The following is a 21,942-nucleotide window of genomic DNA, read 5'->3' as shown; positions in this document are numbered from 1 at the left end:
AGACAAAAACAGACAAAGAAGACAAAAATGGTTTGTCCGTGTTGTGTTGTTGTTTAATATCATTCATAACAACACTTTCACTAACGTTAGTGGAGACCAGACTAGCTAATTTACCTGTTGGACCAGACTAGAGTAGACTTGAAGCTAAATTAAATTGACGTGGCGTCAGTAGCTCTGTCTGTACCAGGCTCTTTCTCGCCGAGAAGAGCCTGGTGACGCGAGGTTACTCTGTCTGTAACGTTAACGACTCTGCAAAAAAACAGCGAGTTTGACAGACAAACAAACATTATTAGCTAGCTAACACTACATAAAACAAACACAGAAGAAAGGCTAGATACGTCGGACAAGCATGTTTACCAACCGTTTAACCATTTAAATTGAAAGTAGTCGGCCGAAAACAACGAGAGGGTTTGACAGCATTTATTTGACAACACGCACATTTAAACCTGCCGCCTTTCCCAAGTGGTACCCGGAAGTAAATTTGTTTACATGGTGACGTCACGGTGATTTGGTCTATCCACCTTATTTTTGAATGCCCCACTGTAAAAAATAATTGTGCGTACAAGGTCCGGTTTAACGTGACTATTGCTGCAGCTTGCCATTTCCTAATGTATTCTACCTGATTTGAAAAGATGGCTGCCTACACTCAGTCTCTTGTACCCTGGCTGAATTGAACATAACTTGGTCAATAAGTATGTAACATACAAAATAAAACAACCCGTAATATCTTAATTTTATGTAGAATGCAGAGGACATGTAACTGTTTAGTTAATCTTGCATCCCAGGAATATTGTGCTCTTAACACATTAAGTGCCAGAGACGACCTAACTCGTCTTACATAATCCAGCGCTTAAGTGCCAAGGACGAGCTAACTCGTCTTACATAAACATTTTTTTTTTTTGACGGTGGGACATCAATCAACCCCTTTTACATCTTCGAGATAACTATTTGGAGCAAGAGCATGTGTGTAATCTATTTTACCGACCACTAAGTGGCGACAGAGACCGAGAGAAGCCACAGCCACGGGACCCAAAAGCAGCCGCCTCCCGCGGAAATGGCTTGGCGATTTTACAGTCAGAAGCCCGGACACACACACAGAACGGACAGAGATCTCTTCCCCCCAGAGCCGCGGAGCAACGCGCGAACACACACACACACACACACACACACACACACACACACACACACACACACCGCGGGAGCAAGCCATTCAAGGAAATGGCTTGGCGATTTTACAGTAATCCATTTCAGACTCGTCCCCGCACGCAGGCAAGCAGGCAGGCAGGCACGCAGACAGACAGGCAGGCAGCACAACGCGCTTCTGACACGCCCGCTGTTAGGAGGAAGGAGGAGAAGACACACGGAGGGAGGAGTTTGAATGAGAGGGGTGTTTCCTGTTGTTATGGAGGAAATTACTGTTCAAAACTATTGTTTAGAATGTCTGACGGTCTTACTGATGCCAAAAATGAATGGTTAAAGTGACTGTTTCACAAAAAGCCATTTATCTCTGAATAAATTTCCAGACGCTGAAACCATGCTGTACTCAACGGCTAATATCTACATAACTACTAACTCTGCAAACTAACTCTTTTAGACAGAGAAAGCACACATTCTATTAGTTATTTTTAGATGATTGGTGTTCATGAATTCTTAACAGAAAAGAATCCTCGGCTGTTCTAAAATGAGCCAGAATCGTCAAAAACACCCCTGGCACAACTTACCTACAGGAATGAAAACATGGCTGGCATTCAATGTGTTAAGATGACGTTAGTGGCTCGAGTCTGTTTCGTCCTGAAACCCACACGCTTTGCGGTGGTGGTTTTAGCGTAACCTATGTGCGATTCGGGGCGTAAAGTATGTGCGTTTTAGCGTAACTTATGTGGGATTCGAGGCGTAACCTATGTGGGGTTTGGCGTAACCTATGTGCGATTCGAAATAACGTATCCGAGATAGAAAACGTTATGAATATAGCCACGTTATAAACAACAAACTAACGCCGGTGATCCGTATGGAAACAGTGTTACTCGAAATGGTTAATATTGGCCACAGCAGGCGATTACCCATGAATGCACTGCGCTCTTAAAGGGTTATTTATCGACGAGATTTTTGCCAAGCTGGACCTGATTAGTGATTTGCTCCGTTCGCCCAGACGGGTGTCAAGCTGTCAGCAACAAGGCTGGGAGGATCACACCGGAAGAAGCACCCATCAGCAGATCAGGCAAAAATGGCCGCCAAAAATAAGGTGGATAGAAGCTAACGTTAGCATGACCGTCACAATAACAATAGCCTTCACTTCACAGTTACATTAAACAAAACCACACATCACTGCTTCATTAAACCATTACAACAAACAATACCTTGTTCCCAATTCCAGCTAGGCGCTTTTGATTAGATAAAGAACCGTAGGTTGAAGAGCGACATGTTTTGCTCTTAGCTTTTTCATGTCAATTCACTTCCGGCCGGTGCGCACACCTCACGTCAAGTAGCGTAGATATAACATCACTACGTCCGCTCTAAGTTTCAAAATAAAAGTACCATATGATACAAAAACGGCGCCATCAGAATTTAGGTTTACAGGAAGCGTGTACCTTAATAAAATACATTCACAGGAGGGGGGGTTCGTTACACTCTGACTGAGTTGGTTTCTTCCATGATGCGTCATCATGGGAAAAACCAACTCGACGGGGGAAAGAGGGGGGTTTCGCTGCAAGCACTGAGAGGCTGTTGCAGGGAGGCAGTCAAACAGAAATGAATTGGGACATTTCGTAACCTCCGGGGCGCGATATTTTTTTGGGGATGATGGCGAAGGCTAGTGGCGAAGGCTATGCGAAAGCATAACCCGCCCCTCTCTGCCTCTGATTGGCCTAGCATCAAACTTCCATCCAAACACATTCGCTTGGCTATCCTATCCTGCATTAGGCTACATCTCTATATACACTGTGGTCAGACCGTCAGAATCAGACAGACAGCAGTTACGCTTGCTAGTTCCCTGTAAATTACCCTGTTTTACATCACTCTTGATCAATTCTCTGTCTATAGGCTACATACGTGCACTGCCAAGAGTAGCGGCAGCGTCATAAATAGACTATATTAAAAACATAAACACACTGGCATGTTTCATGCAGGCTAGCGACGGTTTTAACTTGACAACAAAAACAGTCTAATGAACCCCCGCTCACTTCCTGTTGCAGCGTTTGCCATGGACATAAAAGGAAAAAAAACATTCAAGTGCAGGTCCAACACATTTAATTATTTTATGATTTTATGGTTTTATTCTATTATCATTTTAACCCTTATTGTGAGTTTTATAGCCGGTTAATTATAATGTTTATAAGGTTAATTTTATGATTTTATTCTATTATGTTAACCCTCATTAAGAGTTTTATAGTCGGGCAATCCTGAAATGTAGTATAACATGTTTATAAGGTTACAGGCTATATTGTTTGTTTTGTTTGTTTTGGTGTTCTAACTCTTAATTTCTCCCCTATAGAAAAAAAAAAAAAAAAAAAAAAAAAAAATGCATGTGCACACGCACACACGCGCACACACGCACACGCTGGTGAGAAGGTGATGATGCTGAGTGTAACAGCCTGCCTCCCTGATCCCCTCCGCCCTTCTATCCACTCCGAGGAACAGAGGGACTGAAGAGGACTGTCAGTCCTGAGCTGTCCCTACAAGGTACCAAGATTACTACTACTAAGTGCAGGTAGTCTGGGCACCTTCCACCCCGCTTTTTGTCATGGGGGCGTAAACCCCGGACCCAGAATTAACACCGGATGGCAATGCGCCTAACAACGTCTTTGTTGCCGTTAGCTTGACGCGGTGATGTTACCTAAACTAGAGTCTGATCAAAACAAAGCTAGCGTTACATAAAACAAAACGTTTATGCAATATGGCATCTCCGCCACCACCGCCTGACACACCGGTCAAAACGGTGAAAGAGGATTCTGATACTTGGGTCAAATTGTCAAGTTAACGTGAAAGTTGACGAGCTAGAAACGCTGCCATCCGGTCTAGGGCGGGCTCTAGGTGGGAACCAGTAGGGTGACAAAATCAATTGTGGGCGGGAGCCAGGCTCTTTCTCGCCGAGAAGAGCCTGGTGACGCGAGGTTATTCTCGCCGAGAAGAGCCTGGTGACGCGAGGTTAAGTGCAGGACTGACCATTCCGTGAAAACCGTCTATACGGCGAAAACAAAAGTAACATGTCGAGTGAATATTTCTGCAGTTTGCCGAATGCTGAGAAAAAGGACGTGCTGTGGGGTTGCGCTCTGGTGAAAACTATAGCCAAGCGAATGTGTACTACTCGATATCTAATTCTGTAAGATGATTCAGCCTTACTTGCGTTTCCAAAGTTGTCCTTGCTTGTGCGCATGTAGGTTAGTTGTAGACTGGATCGGAGCACAAATAAACCTTGATCAGAGGCCTGTCCTCCTGGTCTATTGTCCCGGAAGCGATATTTGTTTCCAGTGATGGCGAAGGCGTGATCCGCCCCTCTCTGCCTCTGATTGGCTGACTGCACTCGGCCAAGCGGATGTGATTGGATGAACGCTTGACGCTAGGCCAACCAGAGGCAGAGAGGGGCGGGTCATGCCTTCGCCATCATGGGGAAAAATGATCGTGTATCTTCTGTTGTTTTACGGCGGTTGGCATCCAAGATGTTGCATTACCGCCTCCTTCTGGGCTAATCCATCCAATGTTTCCCTACTCCATAGACCAGAACTGCGTCGCGTCTTCAAGCGTCCAGCTCCAAGGCCGCGCCCCTTTTTAGGGGAAACCCACCATAGTAAATGACGGTACAAGAAGCCGAAACCACTTCAAACAAACTATTTAAAACGGTTTAATTTGATAGAGATATGCCGAAGAGTTGCTGTGTTGTTATAGTTTCACTAACAATAAAAAAAAAATAAAAAAAATGGTTGTCTGCAATCAACCAATCAGCTGGAGGCTAAGAAAGAGCCGGTCATCCACAGCAGAGCAGTAATTGCTCTGTCTCTATTCACTAAAAACTCTCTTCTCTCTAATTGAGACTTGCCAACGCTACATGCATACAAGCTGTATGTAGAAAGAGAAACACAATGAAGATATCCAGCTGAAGAACTATATGATAGGATACCCTGTAAAAGAAAGTGACCCTGACACGCTCCATAACAAAGCCCTCACCCACAGAGAGACTAGAGCAGTGATCCTCACTATGTTTTCCATGAGAGCCGCACTGGCAGGACAAAGTCAATAGGAGAGCCACTTTTATCACAAAACACCAAAAGCCACCCCAACCAAGCACATCTGCCTACCATTTTTTTTGTGTTTTATTGTTTTCCATACACACACACATATATATATATATATATATACATTTTATTGCGTTTTATTATTATTATTGCATTTTATCGATTTATTGCGATTTTTGTTTCTTTTTTTATTTTATTTTTTCAGTTTGTTTGCTTTTTTACACTAGATTAGAACATGGGAAAAGTTGCATCATACACTTCTAGAGACTGTATATTATATCATGAGTAGGGCTGGGCGATATAGTTAAAAAGTATATTGATATAACATCTTTCATATCAGTCTATATCGAATATTCACACATATATTATAACTCATATCATCGTAACATATCTCCATCATGAAACAGTCTTAAGCCACATCAGAAAAAAGTAGAGAAAGTAAACCACATCCAACAGTCGCCAACCCCACAGATCTCATGTTAGTAAACCTTAGGGACAATATATCTTCCATATATGTCAATGCAAAATATGACGCTCTGTATGGTGGCTCAGAAAAAATAATGGTGATATTATCTGCATGTTATTCTGCTGTAGTAATCACAAATCAGACAGTTTCACAAGCTCTCCATTTACTTTGTAATGACATTCTTACATTGTTGTTTACATTCTAGCAATGCAATGTCAGAAACAAACATAATTATGCATAATCAGACTGTCACTGAACTTTGATTCATTGATTACATGTGTGGTTGGACAGAGAGAAGTGTGTTCCGCCTGCAGACAGTGGAGGGCGCTCTTCAGGTTAGATGCAGCGGTGTCTCTTCAGACTAGATGACCAAGTGAACATTTTCTTACAGCAGTCACACCAGTAGCCCGTTCCAGTGTGAATGCGTTTGTGTCTTGTTAGGTGACTTGAGTGACTGAAACTGCTCCCACATTGGTCACAGTGGTAGGGCTTCTCTCCAGTGTGAATGCGTTTGTGTGTTTTTAGGTGACCTAACTGACTGAAACTGCTTCCACATTGGTCACAGTGGTAGGGCTTATCTCCAGTGTGAATGCGTTTGTGTCTTTTTAGGTGACCTAACTCACTGAAACTGCTTCCACATTGGTCACAGTGGTAGGGCTTATCTCCAGTGTGAATGCGTTTGTGTCTTTTTAGGGTACCTAACTGACTGAAACTGTTTCCACATTGGTCACAGTTGTAGGGCTTCTCTCCAGTGTGAATGCGTTGATGTGTTTTTAGGTGACCTAAGTGACTGAAACTGCTTCCACATTGGTCACAGTGGTAGGGCTTATCTCCAGTGTGAATGCGTTTGTGTCTTTTTAGGTTAGCTAACTCACTGAAACTGCTTCCACATTGGTCACAGTGGTAGGGCTTATCTGCAGTGTGAATGCATTTGTGTCTTTTTAGGTGACCTAACTCACTGAAACTGCTTCCACATTGGTCACAGTGGTAGGGCTTATCTCCAGTGTGAATGCGTTTGTGTCTTTTTAGGGTACCTAACTGACTGAAACTGTTTCCACATTGGTCACAGTGGTAGGGCTTATCTCCAGTGTGAATGCGTTGATGTGTTTTTAGGTGACCTAAGTGACTGAAACTGCTTCCACATTGGTCACAGGGGTAGGGCTTATCTCCAGTGTGAATGTGTTTGTGTGTTTTTAGGTGACCTAACTGACTGAAACTGCTTCCACATTGGTCACAGTGGTAGGGCTTATCTGCAGTGTGAATGCGTTGATGTGTTTTTAGGGTACTTAACTGACTGAAACTGCTTCCACATTGGTCACAGTGGTAGGGCTTATCTCCAGTGTGAATGCGTTTGTGGCTTTTTAGGTGACCTAACTCACTGAAACTGCTTCCACATTGGTCACAGTGGTAGGGCTTATCTCCAGTGTGAATGCGTTTGTGTGTTTTTAGGTTACTTAACCGACTGAAACTGCTTCCACATTGGTCACAGAGGTAGGGCTTATCTCCAGTGTGAATGCGTTTGTGGCTTTTTAGGTGACCTAACTGACTGAAACTGCTTCCACATTGGTCACAGTGGTAGGGCTTCTCTCCAGTGTGAATGCGTTTGGGTCTCTTGTTGGTGTGTCTCTGTTTCTATAAAGACACAAAGAAAGAATTAGGGCAGGGGCACTGTGTGTGTGTGTGTGTGTGTTACATCATCAGTGATACAACACTGATATTTTTCTCACCTCTTCTGAAGAATTCATTTGGACAATGCTCCTCCCCTCCTACGCCAGATGTCTGTCCTCCCACCAAGCAGCTCTGTAGATACAGCAGGGTTAAATTAAATCAGTCATATACAATTTAATTACAAATTTGGGTCTCAAACTCTTTAGGAAATTGTTCAAAATGTAATGGCATTTTGCGTAAAATGTATTGAGATAATCATAGGTTTGAAGGTATACAAATATTACAATCTAAAGGTTGAAGATTTGTGAGTTTTTAAATAGCAGAGGATGATTTCAATTAATAAATTAAGACAGATTCCTATATCAGATGTCTTGGCCATGTGATCTCATCTCATGTCAAGTTTATTTATATAGCCCTAATTCACAAGCATGTCTCAGAGGGCTTCACAGAAAGTATGTCTAGCTAATTCTAGCTGACACAACAGTAACAAGAATATACAGAATAAAGATAACATTTGAACAATTGATAATATAGAAAATATAGGAATGAGGGGAGAGCAGAGGAGAGCGCAGGAGAAGGGAGAATAGCAGGGGGAATGTGAGAGAGTGATGGGGTGGGGAGGGTATAGGAGGTGGGGAAGGAGCAAGAGGAGAGAGCAGGAGAGGGGAAGGGAGGGGAGGTGTGGGGGAGAAGAGAGCAGGGGGAGGGAGGAGGTGGGGAGAGAATGAGCAATATAGACGGAGGAGAGGGGGGAGGTGGGGAGAAAATAGGAATGTGGAGGAGGAGAGAAGGAGAGATGGGGGTGCAGGGGAGGGAGAGCCAGGGTAGAGAAGCAGGGGGAGCGTCCCACATCCCCCCCCCCCCAGAGAGGACAGAGAGGAGGAGAGAACAGAGAAGGAGAGGTGGGAGGGTGCAGGGGAAGGAGTGCAGGGGGAGAGGAGGAGAGAACAGAGAAGGAGAGGTGGGAGGGTGCAGGGGGAACGCGGGAGGAGGAGGCGGCGGAGGGAACAGACCTCTCCGCCCCCTCCTCCCCCCCCCCGAGAGGACAGAGAGGAGGAGAGAGCAGAGAAGGAGAGGTGGGGGGGTGCAGGGGAAGGAGTGCAGGGGGAATGTGAGAGAGGGGAGAGGACAGAGAGGAGGAGAGGACAGAGGAGAGGTGGGAGGGTGCAGGGGAGGGAGAGCAGGGGGAACGTGGGAAGAGGCGGCGGGGGAGGGAAGAGCATGGAAAAAGAGGGGGCGGGGGGGGGGGGATTGGGAAATGGGGGAGAGGGGGGAACAGGAGGGGGAAGAAGGGAAAGGAGCGGGGGAAAGAGAAAGAGAGGGGGGGGGGGGAGATCAGACAACTGACTACTCTAAGCATTAACCAGAGCTAACTGGGACATAGTATCTAGCTAATCTACAGCCTAATCTGGCCTATCCTACTCTGCTCTAGTCTGATCTTTGCCTGAACACTATAACAGGTCAGCCTTAGGCTGTAGCTAATCTATCGCCTACCTAAACTGTTCTAAACCAATCGGCAGCCCTCGACCAGTGACGAAGAGCACCGATGCCCCCCGCCCCGGCCCCCCCCCCCCCACATAAGGCGTGGGAGAGGCCGGGCCGGGACACAGCGGCGTCCCCACACCCCCAGTGAACGCAAGAAAACCTTTCCACCATATGGATTGCCCCAGTGACTTGGCTTGGCTGAGGAGGAACCTTGTGAGGTCGTTGTGCTACAGGGGCCCAGCAATGGTCGCCTGGGTAAACCCACCCCCCACGCGACCCGCTCCCAGACCCGCCACCAGCTAATGACTCATGGCTTTTCTTATCACTGCTACGCCGATGACACTCAGCTTTACCTTTCCTTCCCCCCCTCAGACACCCAAATCGAGGCCCACATCTCTGCATGCCTCAAACGATGACTGGATGTCTGCCCACCACCTCAAGCTCAACCTTGGTAAGACAGAGTTAAGGGCTCATTATACTCGAGCAAGGCTCCGCGAGCCGGAGCTCTGCTCTCATGCTCTCAACACAACACATTTACTTGGTGAAATGACTAAAAACGAACAGTTGCAAATCAAAGTTTAGCCTACCACATGGGTCAAGAAATGTGGTGAAAACACAGCTCAGTGTTCAGAGCTCAGTGGCTCAAATGCGTCCATGTTTGGAGAGAAGCTGTGCAGAGGGCACGCTGTGAGAAAAATCTTCATGTACGCGGTGGGCGGCCTACGGAGGTCGCGCCCAACACATTGACGTCATTTGCCGCTTGCGCCCCTCGCTCCTCCCCCGCGCCCTTCGCGGAACAGCGAGTATAAAACAAGCTTTACTCTTCCTCCCAGAGAAAGACTGCCCTCTCACAGACCTCTCCATCTCCATTGACAATACCACTGTGCTTCCCTCCCAAACAGCTAAGAACCTTGGGGTGATCCTTGACAACCAGCTGTCTTGCTTGGCCTACATTGCTGCGACAGCACGCTCCTGTAGGGCCTTGTACAACATCCGCAAACAGGGAAGCGACACCACAACAGGTCCAATCACTTATCATCTCCCGCCTGGACTACTGCAATGTGCTTCTGGCCGGCCTACCTGCCTCTGACATCCGACCGCTTTAGCTCATTTTGAATGCTGCAGCCTGTCTGGTTTTCAACCAACCTAAATTCTCTCATGTCACTCCCCTCTTCCGGGACCTTCACTGGCTTCCCATCTCAGCACGCATCAAATTCAAGACACTGGATCTGGCCTACAGGGCAGTACACCAGACAGCCCCTCTGTACCTACAATCTATGGTCAGGCTCCAAACCTCTCACTGCTCCCTCCGCTCCTCCACCAGTGCGGGACGCCTTGCCCCTCCTTCGCTACGGGGGCTCAAAAGTCGCTCATCCTTTTCGCGACTCTTCTCGTCCCTCGCACCTCAATGTTGGAACGAGCTCCCACCTTCGATCAGGACGGCCGAATCACTGCCGACCTTTCGTCAAAGGCTAAAAACACACCTTTTAGTTTCAGGCTCCATCTGGGCCCTTCTTGAACAAACATGTTTCTCTCTCTCTCTCTCAAACAACATACCACTATAGGACGAATCAGCGTGATGTCACTGCCACCCAAAAATGCGTAACCCTGCGGCAGTTAACTATATGACTAAACAAACGTTAATATCTCAAAAGGTATACACCACATTGCTTATATTTTGACATTCTGAGTGAGAGCAGAATTAGCTCAAGAGTTTGATGTATAATTCATCCCCCATGGGGATGAATTTCCCCATGGGGATAAATAAAGGATAACTTAAAGGGGGACTAACCCCCTAGATATGTATTAGAACAGTGATTTGAAAATACCTATGGAAAAAACCAAGAAATGACATATGCTCTTGTCTATACTGGACTCTTTGGCTGTGTTGAAGTCCAGATTTTTTTTCGGAAATCGACGCCATTACAGTTTGCCTACTGCCTCAAAAATAATTTATTTGAGAGGGGCCATATCTGTATAAATATCAGCAACTAGCCAACGCTGGTGGCCTGTTTGGAAAGAGCTTTGCTCAAAATGGTTGAAAGTTATATCAATTTGGTAATTCAGTGGCGAACTAGAAATTTAATTATTTTTCTGCATGTAACTCTATGGAAACTACTCAAACTACGTTACGGGAGCAAAGTGACATGGGCTCGTTAACAGCAGCACACCCACAATAGGACAAACCTCTCGCTCTGGGGTAACACAATGCGAGATTTCTCCACGTAATTCCCTCGTCTAACTAGAGATAAACCGCGCAATGAAATCCGTTTTTTATTTGCGTTTTGGGGGTTTTCGTGATTCTTGATGAAATTTACAGCACCTATGATTTTTCCTCATAGGGCGCAGAGCAGGACAGAGCTCTTCTCCTCCTCGGAGCACACACACACAGACAGAGCCAGTTGCTCTGCTCTGCTGACTGAAAGCCCCCGCCTACTGCTGCTGTGTGCAGTGTGCGCGCGCCCCGCGGGTGCATGAGCGAGCAGAGCAGACTCTCCCGTTTGACTGGCCGAGAGAAAGTGCTTCCAATGAAATGTCAGACTGTGCACAGAGAGCACTGGAGAAAGTGCTCCAGACAGCAAAACACACACACAGCGAGTCAACCCCCCCCCCCCCGTTGCTTGTACACAGTGACGATATTACAGCAGCCGATGTGTTTAGACCAGCTTTGTCACGTTGTCACGTCGTAGTATAGCGTTATATTTTACATGTGCGCTAAACTGCGACGCTATTTGTTTGCGGAAATATCAGACTGCTCTCTGCTCTCAGAGCACAGAGAGCCCAGCTGCTGCTGCGGCCCCCCAGGCTCGTCCATGAGGTTACAGTACGACTCTCTCCTGCCCGCTCCCACCTGCCTGGGCTTGAGACAGTGCTTCCAACTCGGACTGATAATATAAACATCATCATTCGAGCTTATTCAGGTAAGATATTAATAAAGTAGTGACACATTCAGCGGGAAACTAACTATAATTAAGACATGTGCCAACTTTGACAACGTTTGGTTCAGTATTTTAAGAGCAAACTTCAATAAGAATAGGCTTGGAGTTCTGAGGAGCCGAAAGGGTACAGAGGGGGTAGGGGAGTAATTATCTTGAAATCCCATAGTCTTTGGGGGCACTGTGACGTCAGTGTGCCCCTAATCTCCCATTCATTTGAGAAAAAAAAAAAAAGCAGTGTTCGACCCGTAGAGGGCGCTTATGCCAGTTATGCTGCTGAAAAATGATACAAATGGTAAAATGGCAACAGTTTGGTGTCAAATGTGGAAATTCTGACCAGAATTCTTCACACATCACCCCCAAAGTCATATATATTGGTTAAAAGCTGAAAAAAAGTGTTTTGGAGGTTAGTTACACTTTAACTTATAATATATGCATGTCGTCTTAAGGTTGTGTGAACTGTCACAGTTTTTAAATTGTAAACAGGGTCAGCCGGCTAGAGTCAGATGCTCAAACTCAGGCTCCATAGGGTTCCATTGCCGTTGCCACCCACTGACGCGGTTTGTTTACCAAAATGCTGCTCGGCTGATCCCTCGTATTCCTTCAGAAGTTGTCATAGATTGTGTTGCATAGTTGATTTCTATATTGTTGACAAAAATGTGTTACTGTAAGTCGCTTTGGATAAAAGCGTCTGCCAAATGATGTAGCTAATATAATGTATAGGCTAGAGATGTTTAGTTGTGTGCATGTGTGCGCCTGTGTGTAGTAGGGATGGGCATTTCTAGCAAAAACACTATTCGAAATTCGCTGGCCAAATTCGAATTTAATTCGAAATTCGAAAATAAAAATAAAAATGTAATTTTTTTTTTTTGTGAGTGAAATGTTGCATTGTCTCCCCTGATTCTAAGTCTACGGCTTTATTAATTAATATAAAAAGCTTCTGCTGTGGATTTTTAGCTCAAACAAGCATTGCACCACTGAAGTAAAGAACATGTTACATGACATTGACATTTTCGAAAATAAAAAACAGTTTTGACAATCATGAGTGGTTCATTAAATATTTAGTAGGCTCAGGTCTGAGTGCCAAAGGGGTGCCAAAGTCACCCCCTCTCCCTCTTCATGGGATTTCATCCGCCATTCATTTTTCCATAAACCTTGCTTAAAATGCTTATAAAAATTGTTCTACTTGCTCAAACCAAGCGATTTCTTAGAATCAGGGGAGACAATGCAACATTTCACTCAAAAAAAAAAAAAAAAAAAAAAAAAAAAAAATCGAATTTCGAATTTCAATAATAAAAGTCGACCTTGATAATAACAACGATTATTCGAAAATTCGAAATTCGATGCCCATCCCTAGTGTGTAGTAGGTGTGTGTGTGTGTGTGTGTGTGTGTGTGTGTGTGTGTGTGTGTGTGAGAGAGAGGGAGAGAGGGTTGTGCACACTTACCAGATTCAACAGCCTATTGCCTCTCTCACACTCTTTATTAACCACTAGGCTACATAAACAAAGGAGATCATCATATCATTCTAAGAAGTGATTCTAGAAGATCATGGAATTCCATATGATCAGTCTGCACTAGTCTATATCTAATTCTGCAAGATGATTCAGCCTTACTTGCGTTTCCAAAGTTGTCCTTGCTTGTGCGTGTAACCCACACGTGCTGGAGCCTCTCTACACACCCTGGGACTCTGCGTTGTGTTTGATGGAGTGTGTGATCATGGGGTGTTGTGCGGAGAGAAGGAGCACAGGACACAGGCGTTCTGGATTGTGGTTGAGACCAATGTAGCAGTTTAATGGCTCTCTGCTGCTGCTTCACCACCTTACAAGGAGGACATGTAAACTCTCTTTAGAAAACATGTTGCAGTACAAACAATAGTGCAACATGTATAACACTGAATATAACAATTACTGCACATTTCAATTAAATATTGGCACTCTTAACATGTTTCAGTGTATAAATAAATTAAATGACAAAACCAGACAGCAGCCTAACTAAATAAAAACGTCCTCTTTACACTGCACTGAATGGGGGAGCTAGTGCACAGCTTACTCTCTGGCTCTTTCTATGTTCGTCTCAGGACTCCACTGTAGTAAGAGCCCTCCCATGGAGCATAGCATTTTCCTTAGACAATCTGTGTTGGGCATCAAACTCACCTTATTTCTGCACTTTGAAGTCACAGGTAGGGTCGGGTGGGGCAAACTAATTATATCGGAAGCCTAGTTGCGGAAAAAAGTGAGCTGTTCTTTTTTTAAGACAAATTAGTTTGCCCCACCCGACCCTACCTGTGACTTCAAAGTGCAGAAATAAGGTGAGTTTAATGCCGAACACAGATTGTCTAAGGAACATGCTATGCTCGATGGGAGGGCTCTTACAGTGAAGTCCTGAGATGAACAAAGAGCCTGAGGGTAAGTGCACAGCAAGCTAGTCAATATCGCGGCCAGTATTTACACAATAAACGCAAGTGTCTGCCGAAATCTGCCGCCAAAATGTAAACAAACATCTCAACTCACACATAAGTAACACAAATTAAATGGATGGGTGGTTTTAGTGAGGATATTTTAAGATAACTCAGGACGACATAAGCACTGCTTACCTTACAAGGAGGACATGTAAACTCTGAAAAAGACGTCACTTCCGCACGGAATGAACTTCAAAACTACGATGTCCCGTGAAGGACAAAAAGCGCTACTTGCGGAATTCTCCGTGGAATAACGTAATGACGACACCCTGGTGTCTAATTCAGGCTACTGCCTTACATGCGCAATGCGCATGTAGTTTAATTGTAGACTGGATCGGAGCAGAAAATAAACCTTGATCAGAGGCCTGTCCTCCTGTTCAGGGAAGCGATATTTGTTTCCAATGATGGCGAAGGCATGACCCGCCCCTCTCTGCCTCTGATTGGCTGACTGCACTCGGCCAAGCGGATGTGATTCGATGAACGTTTGACGCTAGTCCAATCAGAGGCAGAGAGGGGCGGGTCATGCCTTCGCCATCATGGGGACAAATTATCGTGTATCTTCTTCTTCTGCTTCTGCTTCTGTTTGGTTTTACGGTGGTTGGCATCCAAGATGTTGCATTACCGCCTCCTTCTGGACTAATCCATCCAATGTTTCCCTACTCCATTACAGTCTTGTTAATTATTAGTCCAGTTTCTTTCCATCCACTGCTCCCACACATCCCATTATATCCTTCACACTGGCCTCTATTCAAGGGTAGCTTTGATTCTGTCATTGTAGGGACATATCCCGGGGAGGGTTGCGGTTGGCAGGGCCAGCGCGTGTGCTGTGGAAAAATGTGGGATATTTGAAGCCAGATTTAGAGAAATAACTAATTTTAAATTAACAGTTGTGAGGTCATTATTCACTCTTAACCACCAATATCTGATCATTTCTCATCTTTTTGCAATTCCAGCATGGGCCACACAGGGGGTTAGAATTTGTAGAAGCAATAAAATCATTGTCAAGTCTTCTTGGAGCGTGATCTGATATTAATAAGTGTCAGTGTCAATTTTCTAAAATCCTGGAGAAGATATTTTCAACCAGATTGGACAGTTTTGTTGATAAGTATGATATACTAACTGATAGTCAATATGGTTTTAGACCAAATCGATCTACATCTTTGGCACTAATTGACCTTGTGGAAGAACTAACAAGCAGCATTGACGATAAGAAGTTCGCTGTGGGTGTATTCATTGACCTTAAAAAGGCCTTTGACACAATTAATCATGACATTTTGCTTCAGAAATTGGAAAGGTATGGGATCAGGGGAATGGGGCTCAATTGGATAAAAAGCTATTTAGAACATAGGCAACAGTTTGTGCAGATGGGAGAGAAAAGGTCAACGCTGTCAAACATAATCTGCGGTGTACCACAAGGTTCAATTTTGGGTCCAAAATTATTTATATTATATATAAACGACATTATTAATACCTCTAATATATTTAAATTTGTAATATTTGCTGATGACACAAATGTTTTTTGTGAAGGAGAGAACCTTCAACAGCTGTTGAAGATTGTCTCTGATGAGCTAACCAAGTTGAGAATGTGGTTTGATTCTAATAAGTTATCACTCAACATAAAGAAAACCAAATTTATGGTTTTTGGGAAACGTAAGATTCCAGAACATTTAGCTATAGAAGTACTGTGTGATAACACCAAGTTAGATAGAGTTTATGAAAACTCCTTCTTGGGAGTATTAATTGACCACAATCTCAACTGGAAACCACAAGTCAAACACATCTGTTCTAAACTGGCAAAGACCGTTGGTATACTATGCAAAGTCAGACACATACTGAACCAGAAAACAATTTACACACTCTATTGCTCGCTTTTCCTTCCCTATTTGTCCTATTGTGCTGAGGTGTGGGGCAATACCTACAAAACCACCCTAAAGACAATATGCACCATGCAAAAAAAAGGCAATAAGAATAGTTAACAATGTTGGCTATTATGAGCACACCAATGATTTATTTTTTAATTTACAAACATTAAAATTTATGGATTTAGTAGATTTCAAGACCGCACTAATCATTTACAAAGCTAAAAACAAATTACTCCCTAACAATATACAAAAATGGTTCAAAGAAAGAGAAAGTGGTTATAATTTAAGAAGGAGAGGGAATCTCTTGCAATCCAAGGTGCGCACCACACTCAAAAGCATGTGCATATCTGTCAACGGGGTGAGGCTGTGGAACAACTTACCTGAAGTGATCAAAGAAAGTTTACACATCGCTCAATTCAAAAAGCAGTTTAAAATGTTTACCCTAGAGAACTATAAAATATAAGAGGTCGTGCTGATTTTTTTTTGTCTGTCTCATATATCCAGACATATATTTTGCTTCTTTTTCCCAGTATTTTCTTGTACTTATTTCTAGAATATATGTATATATATATATATATATATATATGTTTTTTTTTCCTTTCTTTTCTTTCCAGAATTACTTCTTCTGATAAACCAAGTTTATTATTTAGAGAAATGACTGTACTTTTGATAAACAAACAGTAACCGTGTCAAAAAAAAAAAAAAAAAAAGATTTATAAAAGGGGTAGGAAACTACAAGCAATAGCTTCTTCCTTCTCCTTTTTTGAACATGCATGTAATTTATTTTCTTGGTATAACATGTGAAACCCTGTGGAAAATGCTTGATTGTTTGATCTCATGTTCAAAAATAAAAATCTCATTCATTCATTCATTCAGTAGTGTCACATTAATATGAACTAGGCTATTCTGAGGCAGAGTAACATGTACTGCACAGTACATAGGCTTGACTCCAGCCTATAAACTACCTCCAACCGCTAGAGGTAGTTTATATAAAGGATAACTGATAACAGCGGGAGGTCGCCCTCAGGCCTGATCCACTATGCGGTGAAGATGCCCACACAGAGATCAGATGTGTGTCTGCTGGATACGGCTGAACTTGACTGTTATGTGGAGGCTTAAGCTACAGTACCTGAAATGTGTGAGTGTCTGAAATGTGTGCTGAGCTAATGAAAACATGAATCTTACATGCAGCGTTTAAAATGTACAGTAAAGGTTAGCCTTGAATGAATTATGTTGGTTGTTCCTCCTCCTGTGCTTGAATGTCTGTTTAAAACATAATGGTAAATTCATATTAAAACTTGATATTCAGTCTGTTTATTTGACTATCATCAAATTAAATACACCCATTTATCCTTGTGGACAATTCAGAATATTAACAATTCCTATATTCACAAAGATTTCCTTTTTCTTTCTTTCTAATGAACTCTCTTTGTTATCCTTTGACTAGTGTTTAGTTGGGAATTAACAGGGCGAGTGTGCAGGTTGGTATGTAAATGATTACTAGTGAAAACACACACACACGTGCATGTATGCACACGCACACCCTCCACAGACGGTTGTTGTCACCCAGGAGGTGAGGAGGAAGGAGAGTGATTCTGCAGCCTTTTCTCCTGACAGGGGGGTTAGCGGGAGTCACCTGGCAACCATCACCTATGTGCGGGTCTTTCACCCCCGGTGGGATTGGGTGGGTGAGGTGTCTGAATGATAGCCAAGCTCTCTGTCCAGTCTATGTCTGCAATCAACCAATCAGCTGGAGGCTAAGACTGAGCCGGTCAACCACAGCAGAGCACTAATTGTTCTGTCTCTATTCACTAAAAACTCTCTTCTCTCTAATTGAGACTTGCCAACGCTACATGCATACAAGCTGTATGTAGAAAGAGAAACACAATTAAGATATCCAGCTGAAGAACTATATGACATGGTTTCCTGTAGTAGTGAGGTGGCATTGCATATAGGATAGAATAAAGGTGATGTACAGATGCACTGACTTGATCTTTTCTTAACTGGAGGTTGGGAAACAGAAAAACCTTGTTTATTTTATTGATATATTGATTTAATTAATACAATAAGCAATAAAGTTTAATAGTGAAACTTGATTTTCAATTAAACGTCAGATGAAGACATTATTCAAATATGCTGCCTCAGATCATTCATGTAGGCTATAGGCAATGCTTGTTGTGACTTAAGTTACTTTAGTTAATGCCAGGCTAGAAGTAATACACTGAAGAGATTGGGTTTAAATTCATTGTGCCTTTACTATGAACTCGCCTTTGTTGATGTCACTGTTCTTGTTCATTCATGTTAGTAAACCTTTTTTGTGACCACATTTTTATAGTTTTTTTAAACAAACATTTACAAATGATACAAACAAATACTAAAGAGAGACAAAACAAGAACAAAAAAAGGACAGGACCAAGACAAGACACCCTACCCTCCCCCCTTGCCATATCAACAAAAACATTTCTCATCTACAGCCATAGGGTATCATTATTCACACATATATTATAACTCATATCATCGTAACATATCTCCATCATGAAACAGTCTTAAGCCACATCAGAAAAAGTAGAGAAAGTAAACCACATCCAACAGTCGCCAACCCCACAGATCTCATGTTAATAAACCTTAGGGACAATATATCTTCCATATATGTCAATGCAAAATAGGACGCTCTGTATGGTGGATCAGAAAAAATAATGGTGATATTATCTGCATGTTATTCTGCTGTAGTAATCACAAATCAGACAGTTTCACAAGCTCTCCATTTACTTTGTGATGACATTCTTACATTGTTGTTTACATTCTAGCAATGCAATGTCAGAAACAAACATAATTATGCATAATTAGACTGTCACTGAACTTTAATTCATTGATTACGTGTTTGTTTGGACAGAGAGAAGTGTGTTTTCCGCCTGCGGACAGTGGAGGGCGCTCTTCAGGTTAGATGCAGCGGTGTCTCTTCAGACTAGATGACCAAGTGAACATTTTCTTACAGCAATCACACCAGTAGCCTGTTCCAGTGTGAATGTGTTTGTGTCTTGTTAGGTGACTAGAGTGTTTGAAACTGCTCCCACATTGGTCACAGTGGTAGGGCTTCTCTCCAGTGTGACTGCGTTTGTGTGTTTTTAGCTGAAACTGAAAACTGAAACTGCTTCCACATTGGTCACAGTGGTGGGGCTTATCTCCAGTGTGAATGTGTTTGTGTCTTTTTAGGGTACCTAACCGACTGAAACTGTTTCCACATTGGTCACAGTGGTAGGGCTTATCTCCAGTGTGAATGCGTTTGTGTCTTTTTAGTTGACCTAACTGATTGAAACTGCTTCCACATTGGTCACAGTGGTAGGGCTTATCTCCAGTGTGAATGCGTTTGTGGCTTTTTAGGTGAGCTAACTGACTGAAACTGCTTCCACATTGGTCACAGTGGTAGGGCTTATCTCCAGTGTGAATGCGTTTGTGTGTTTTTAGGCTAAATAACCGACTGAAACTGCTTCCACATTGGTCACAGAGGTAGGGCTTATCTCCAGTGTGAATGCGTTTGTGTCTTTTTAGGTGACCTACCTCACTGAAACTGCTTCCACACTGGTCACAGTGGTAGGGCTTCTCTCCAGTGTGAATGCGTTTGTGTCTTATTAGGGCACTTCGGTCACTGAAACTACTCCCACATTGGTCACAGTGGTAGGGCTTCTCTCCAGTGTGAATGCGTTGATGTGTTTTTAGGTGACTTAACCGACTGAAACTGCTTCCACATTGGTCACAGTGGTAGGGCTTCTCTCCAGTGTGAATGAGTTTGTGTCTTATTAAGTCACCTGACTGACTGAAACTGCTTCCACATTGGTCACAGTGGTAGGGCTTCTCTCCAGTGTGAATGCGTTTGGGTCTCTTGTTGGTGTCTCTCTGTTTCTATAAAGACACAAAGAAAGAATTAGGGCAGGGGCACTGTGTGTGTGTGTGTGTGTGTGTGTGTGTGTGTGTGTGTGTGTGTGTGTGTGTGTGTGTGTGTGTGTTACAACATCAGTGATACAACAGTGATATTTTTCTCACCTCTTCTGAAGAATTCATTTGGACAATGCTCCTCCCCTCCTACGCCAGATGTCTGTCCTCCCACCAAGCAGCTCTGTAGATACAGCAGGGTTAAATTAAATCAGTCATATACAATTTAAGACAGAGTTAAGGGCTCATTATACTCGAGCAAGGCTCCGCGAGCCGGAGCTCTGCTCTCATGCTCTCAACACAACACATTTACTTGGTGAAATTACTAAAAACGAACAGTTGCAAATCAAAGTTTAGCCTACCACATGGGTCAAGAAATGTGGTGAAAACACAGCTCAGTGGCTCAAATGCGTCCATGTTTGGAGAGAAGCTGTGCAGAGGGCGCGCTGTGAGAAAAATCTTCATGTACGCGGTGGGCGGCCTACGGAGGTCGCGCCCAACACATTGACGTAATTTGACGCTCGCGCCCCTCGCTCCTCCCCCGCGCCCTTCGCGGCACAGCGAGTATAAAACAAGCTTTACTCTTCCTCCCAGAGAAAGACTGCCCTCTCACAGACCTCTCCATCTCCATTGACAATACCACTGTGCTTCCCTCCCAAACAGCTAAGAACCTTGGGGTGATCCTTGACAACCAGCTGTCTTGCTTGCCCTACATTGCTGCGACAGCACGCTCCTGTAGGGCCTTGTACAACATCCGCAAACAGGGAAGCGACACCACAACTGGTCCAGTCACTTATCTCCCGCCTGGACTACAGCAACGTGCTTCGGCCGGCCTACCTGCCTCTGACATCCGACCGCTTTAGCTCATTTTGAACGCTGCAGCCCGTCTGGTTTTCAACCAACCTAAATTCTCTCAGGTCACTCCCCTCTTCCGGGACCTTCACTGGCTTCCCATCTCGGCACGCATCAAATTCAAGACACTGGATCTGGCCTACAGGGCAGTACACCAGACAGCCCCTCTGTACCTACAATCTATGGTCAGGCTCCAAACCTCTCACTGCTCCCTCCGCTCCTCCACCAGTGCGGGACGCCTCACCATGCTATGCTCGATGGGAGGGCTCTTACAGTGAAGTCCTGAGATGAACAAAGAGCCTGAGGGTAAGTGCACAGCAAGCTAGTCAATATCGCGGCCAGTATTTACACAATAAACGCAAGTGTCTGCCGAAATCTGCCGCCAAAATGTAAACAAACATCTCAACTCACACATAAGTAACACAAATTAAATGGATGGGTGGTTTTAGTGAGGATATTTTAAGATAACTCAGGACGACATAAGCACTGCTTACCTTACAAGGAGGACATGTAAACTCTGAAAAAACGTCACTTCCGCACGGAATGAACTTCAAAACTACGATGTCCGTGAAGGACAAAAAGCGCTATTTGCGGAATTCTCCGTGGAATAACAACGTAATGACGACACCCTGGTGTCTAATTCAGGCTACTGCCTTACATGCGCATGTAGTTTAATTGTAGACTGGATCGGAGCAGAAAATAAACCTTGATCAGAGGCCTCTCCTCCTGGTCAGGGAAGCGATATTTGTTTCCAATGATGGCGAAGGCATGACCCGCCCCTCTCTGCCTCTGATTGGCTGACGGCACTCGGCCAAGCGGATGTGATTCGATGAACGTTTGACGCTAGTCCAATCAGAGGCAGAGAGGGGCGGGTCATGCCTTCGCCATCATGGGGACAAATTATCGTGTATCTTCTTCTTCTGCTTCTGCTTCTGTTTGGTTTTACGGCGGTTGGCATCCAAGATGTTGCATTACCGCCTCCTTCTGGACTAATCCATCCAATGTTTCCCTACTCCATTACAGTCTTGTTTATTAGTCCAGTTTCTCTCAAAAACG

The 21,942-nt window shown here is 44.0% G+C and overlaps 1 protein-coding gene and 1 long non-coding RNA gene across 2 annotated transcripts; both read right to left on the bottom strand.

Moving 5' to 3' along the window:
- Positions 1 to 6,538: 6,538 nt before the first annotated feature.
- Positions 6,539 to 13,604, bottom strand: LOC310780121. Its single transcript, XR_014552907.1, has 3 exons — positions 13,398 to 13,604; positions 7,422 to 7,494; positions 6,539 to 7,326 (listed from the first exon to the last, which is right to left on the bottom strand). It is a non-coding gene; the product is annotated as an uncharacterized lncRNA (long non-coding RNA).
- Positions 13,605 to 18,427: 4,823 nt separating this feature from the next.
- LOC310779327 (uncharacterized protein) lies at positions 18,428 to 20,257 on the bottom strand. Its single transcript, XM_083639866.1, has 2 exons — positions 20,146 to 20,257; positions 18,428 to 20,004 (listed from the first exon to the last, which is right to left on the bottom strand). Exons 1-2 carry the CDS (start codon positions 20,161 to 20,163, stop codon positions 19,045 to 19,047), a joined length of 978 nt encoding a protein of 325 aa, XP_083495992.1. The 5' UTR covers positions 20,164 to 20,257; the 3' UTR covers positions 18,428 to 19,044.
- Positions 20,258 to 21,942: the final 1,685 nt, after the last annotated feature.

The sequence above is a fragment of the Poromitra crassiceps genome (assembly GCF_964638095.1).
Source record: "Poromitra crassiceps genome assembly, chromosome: 7".
Classification (NCBI taxonomy): domain Eukaryota; kingdom Metazoa; phylum Chordata; class Actinopteri; order Beryciformes; family Melamphaidae; genus Poromitra; species Poromitra crassiceps.
The sequence above is the reverse complement of the archived record's forward strand: the minus strand, read 5'-3'. Positions and strand labels throughout refer to the sequence as shown.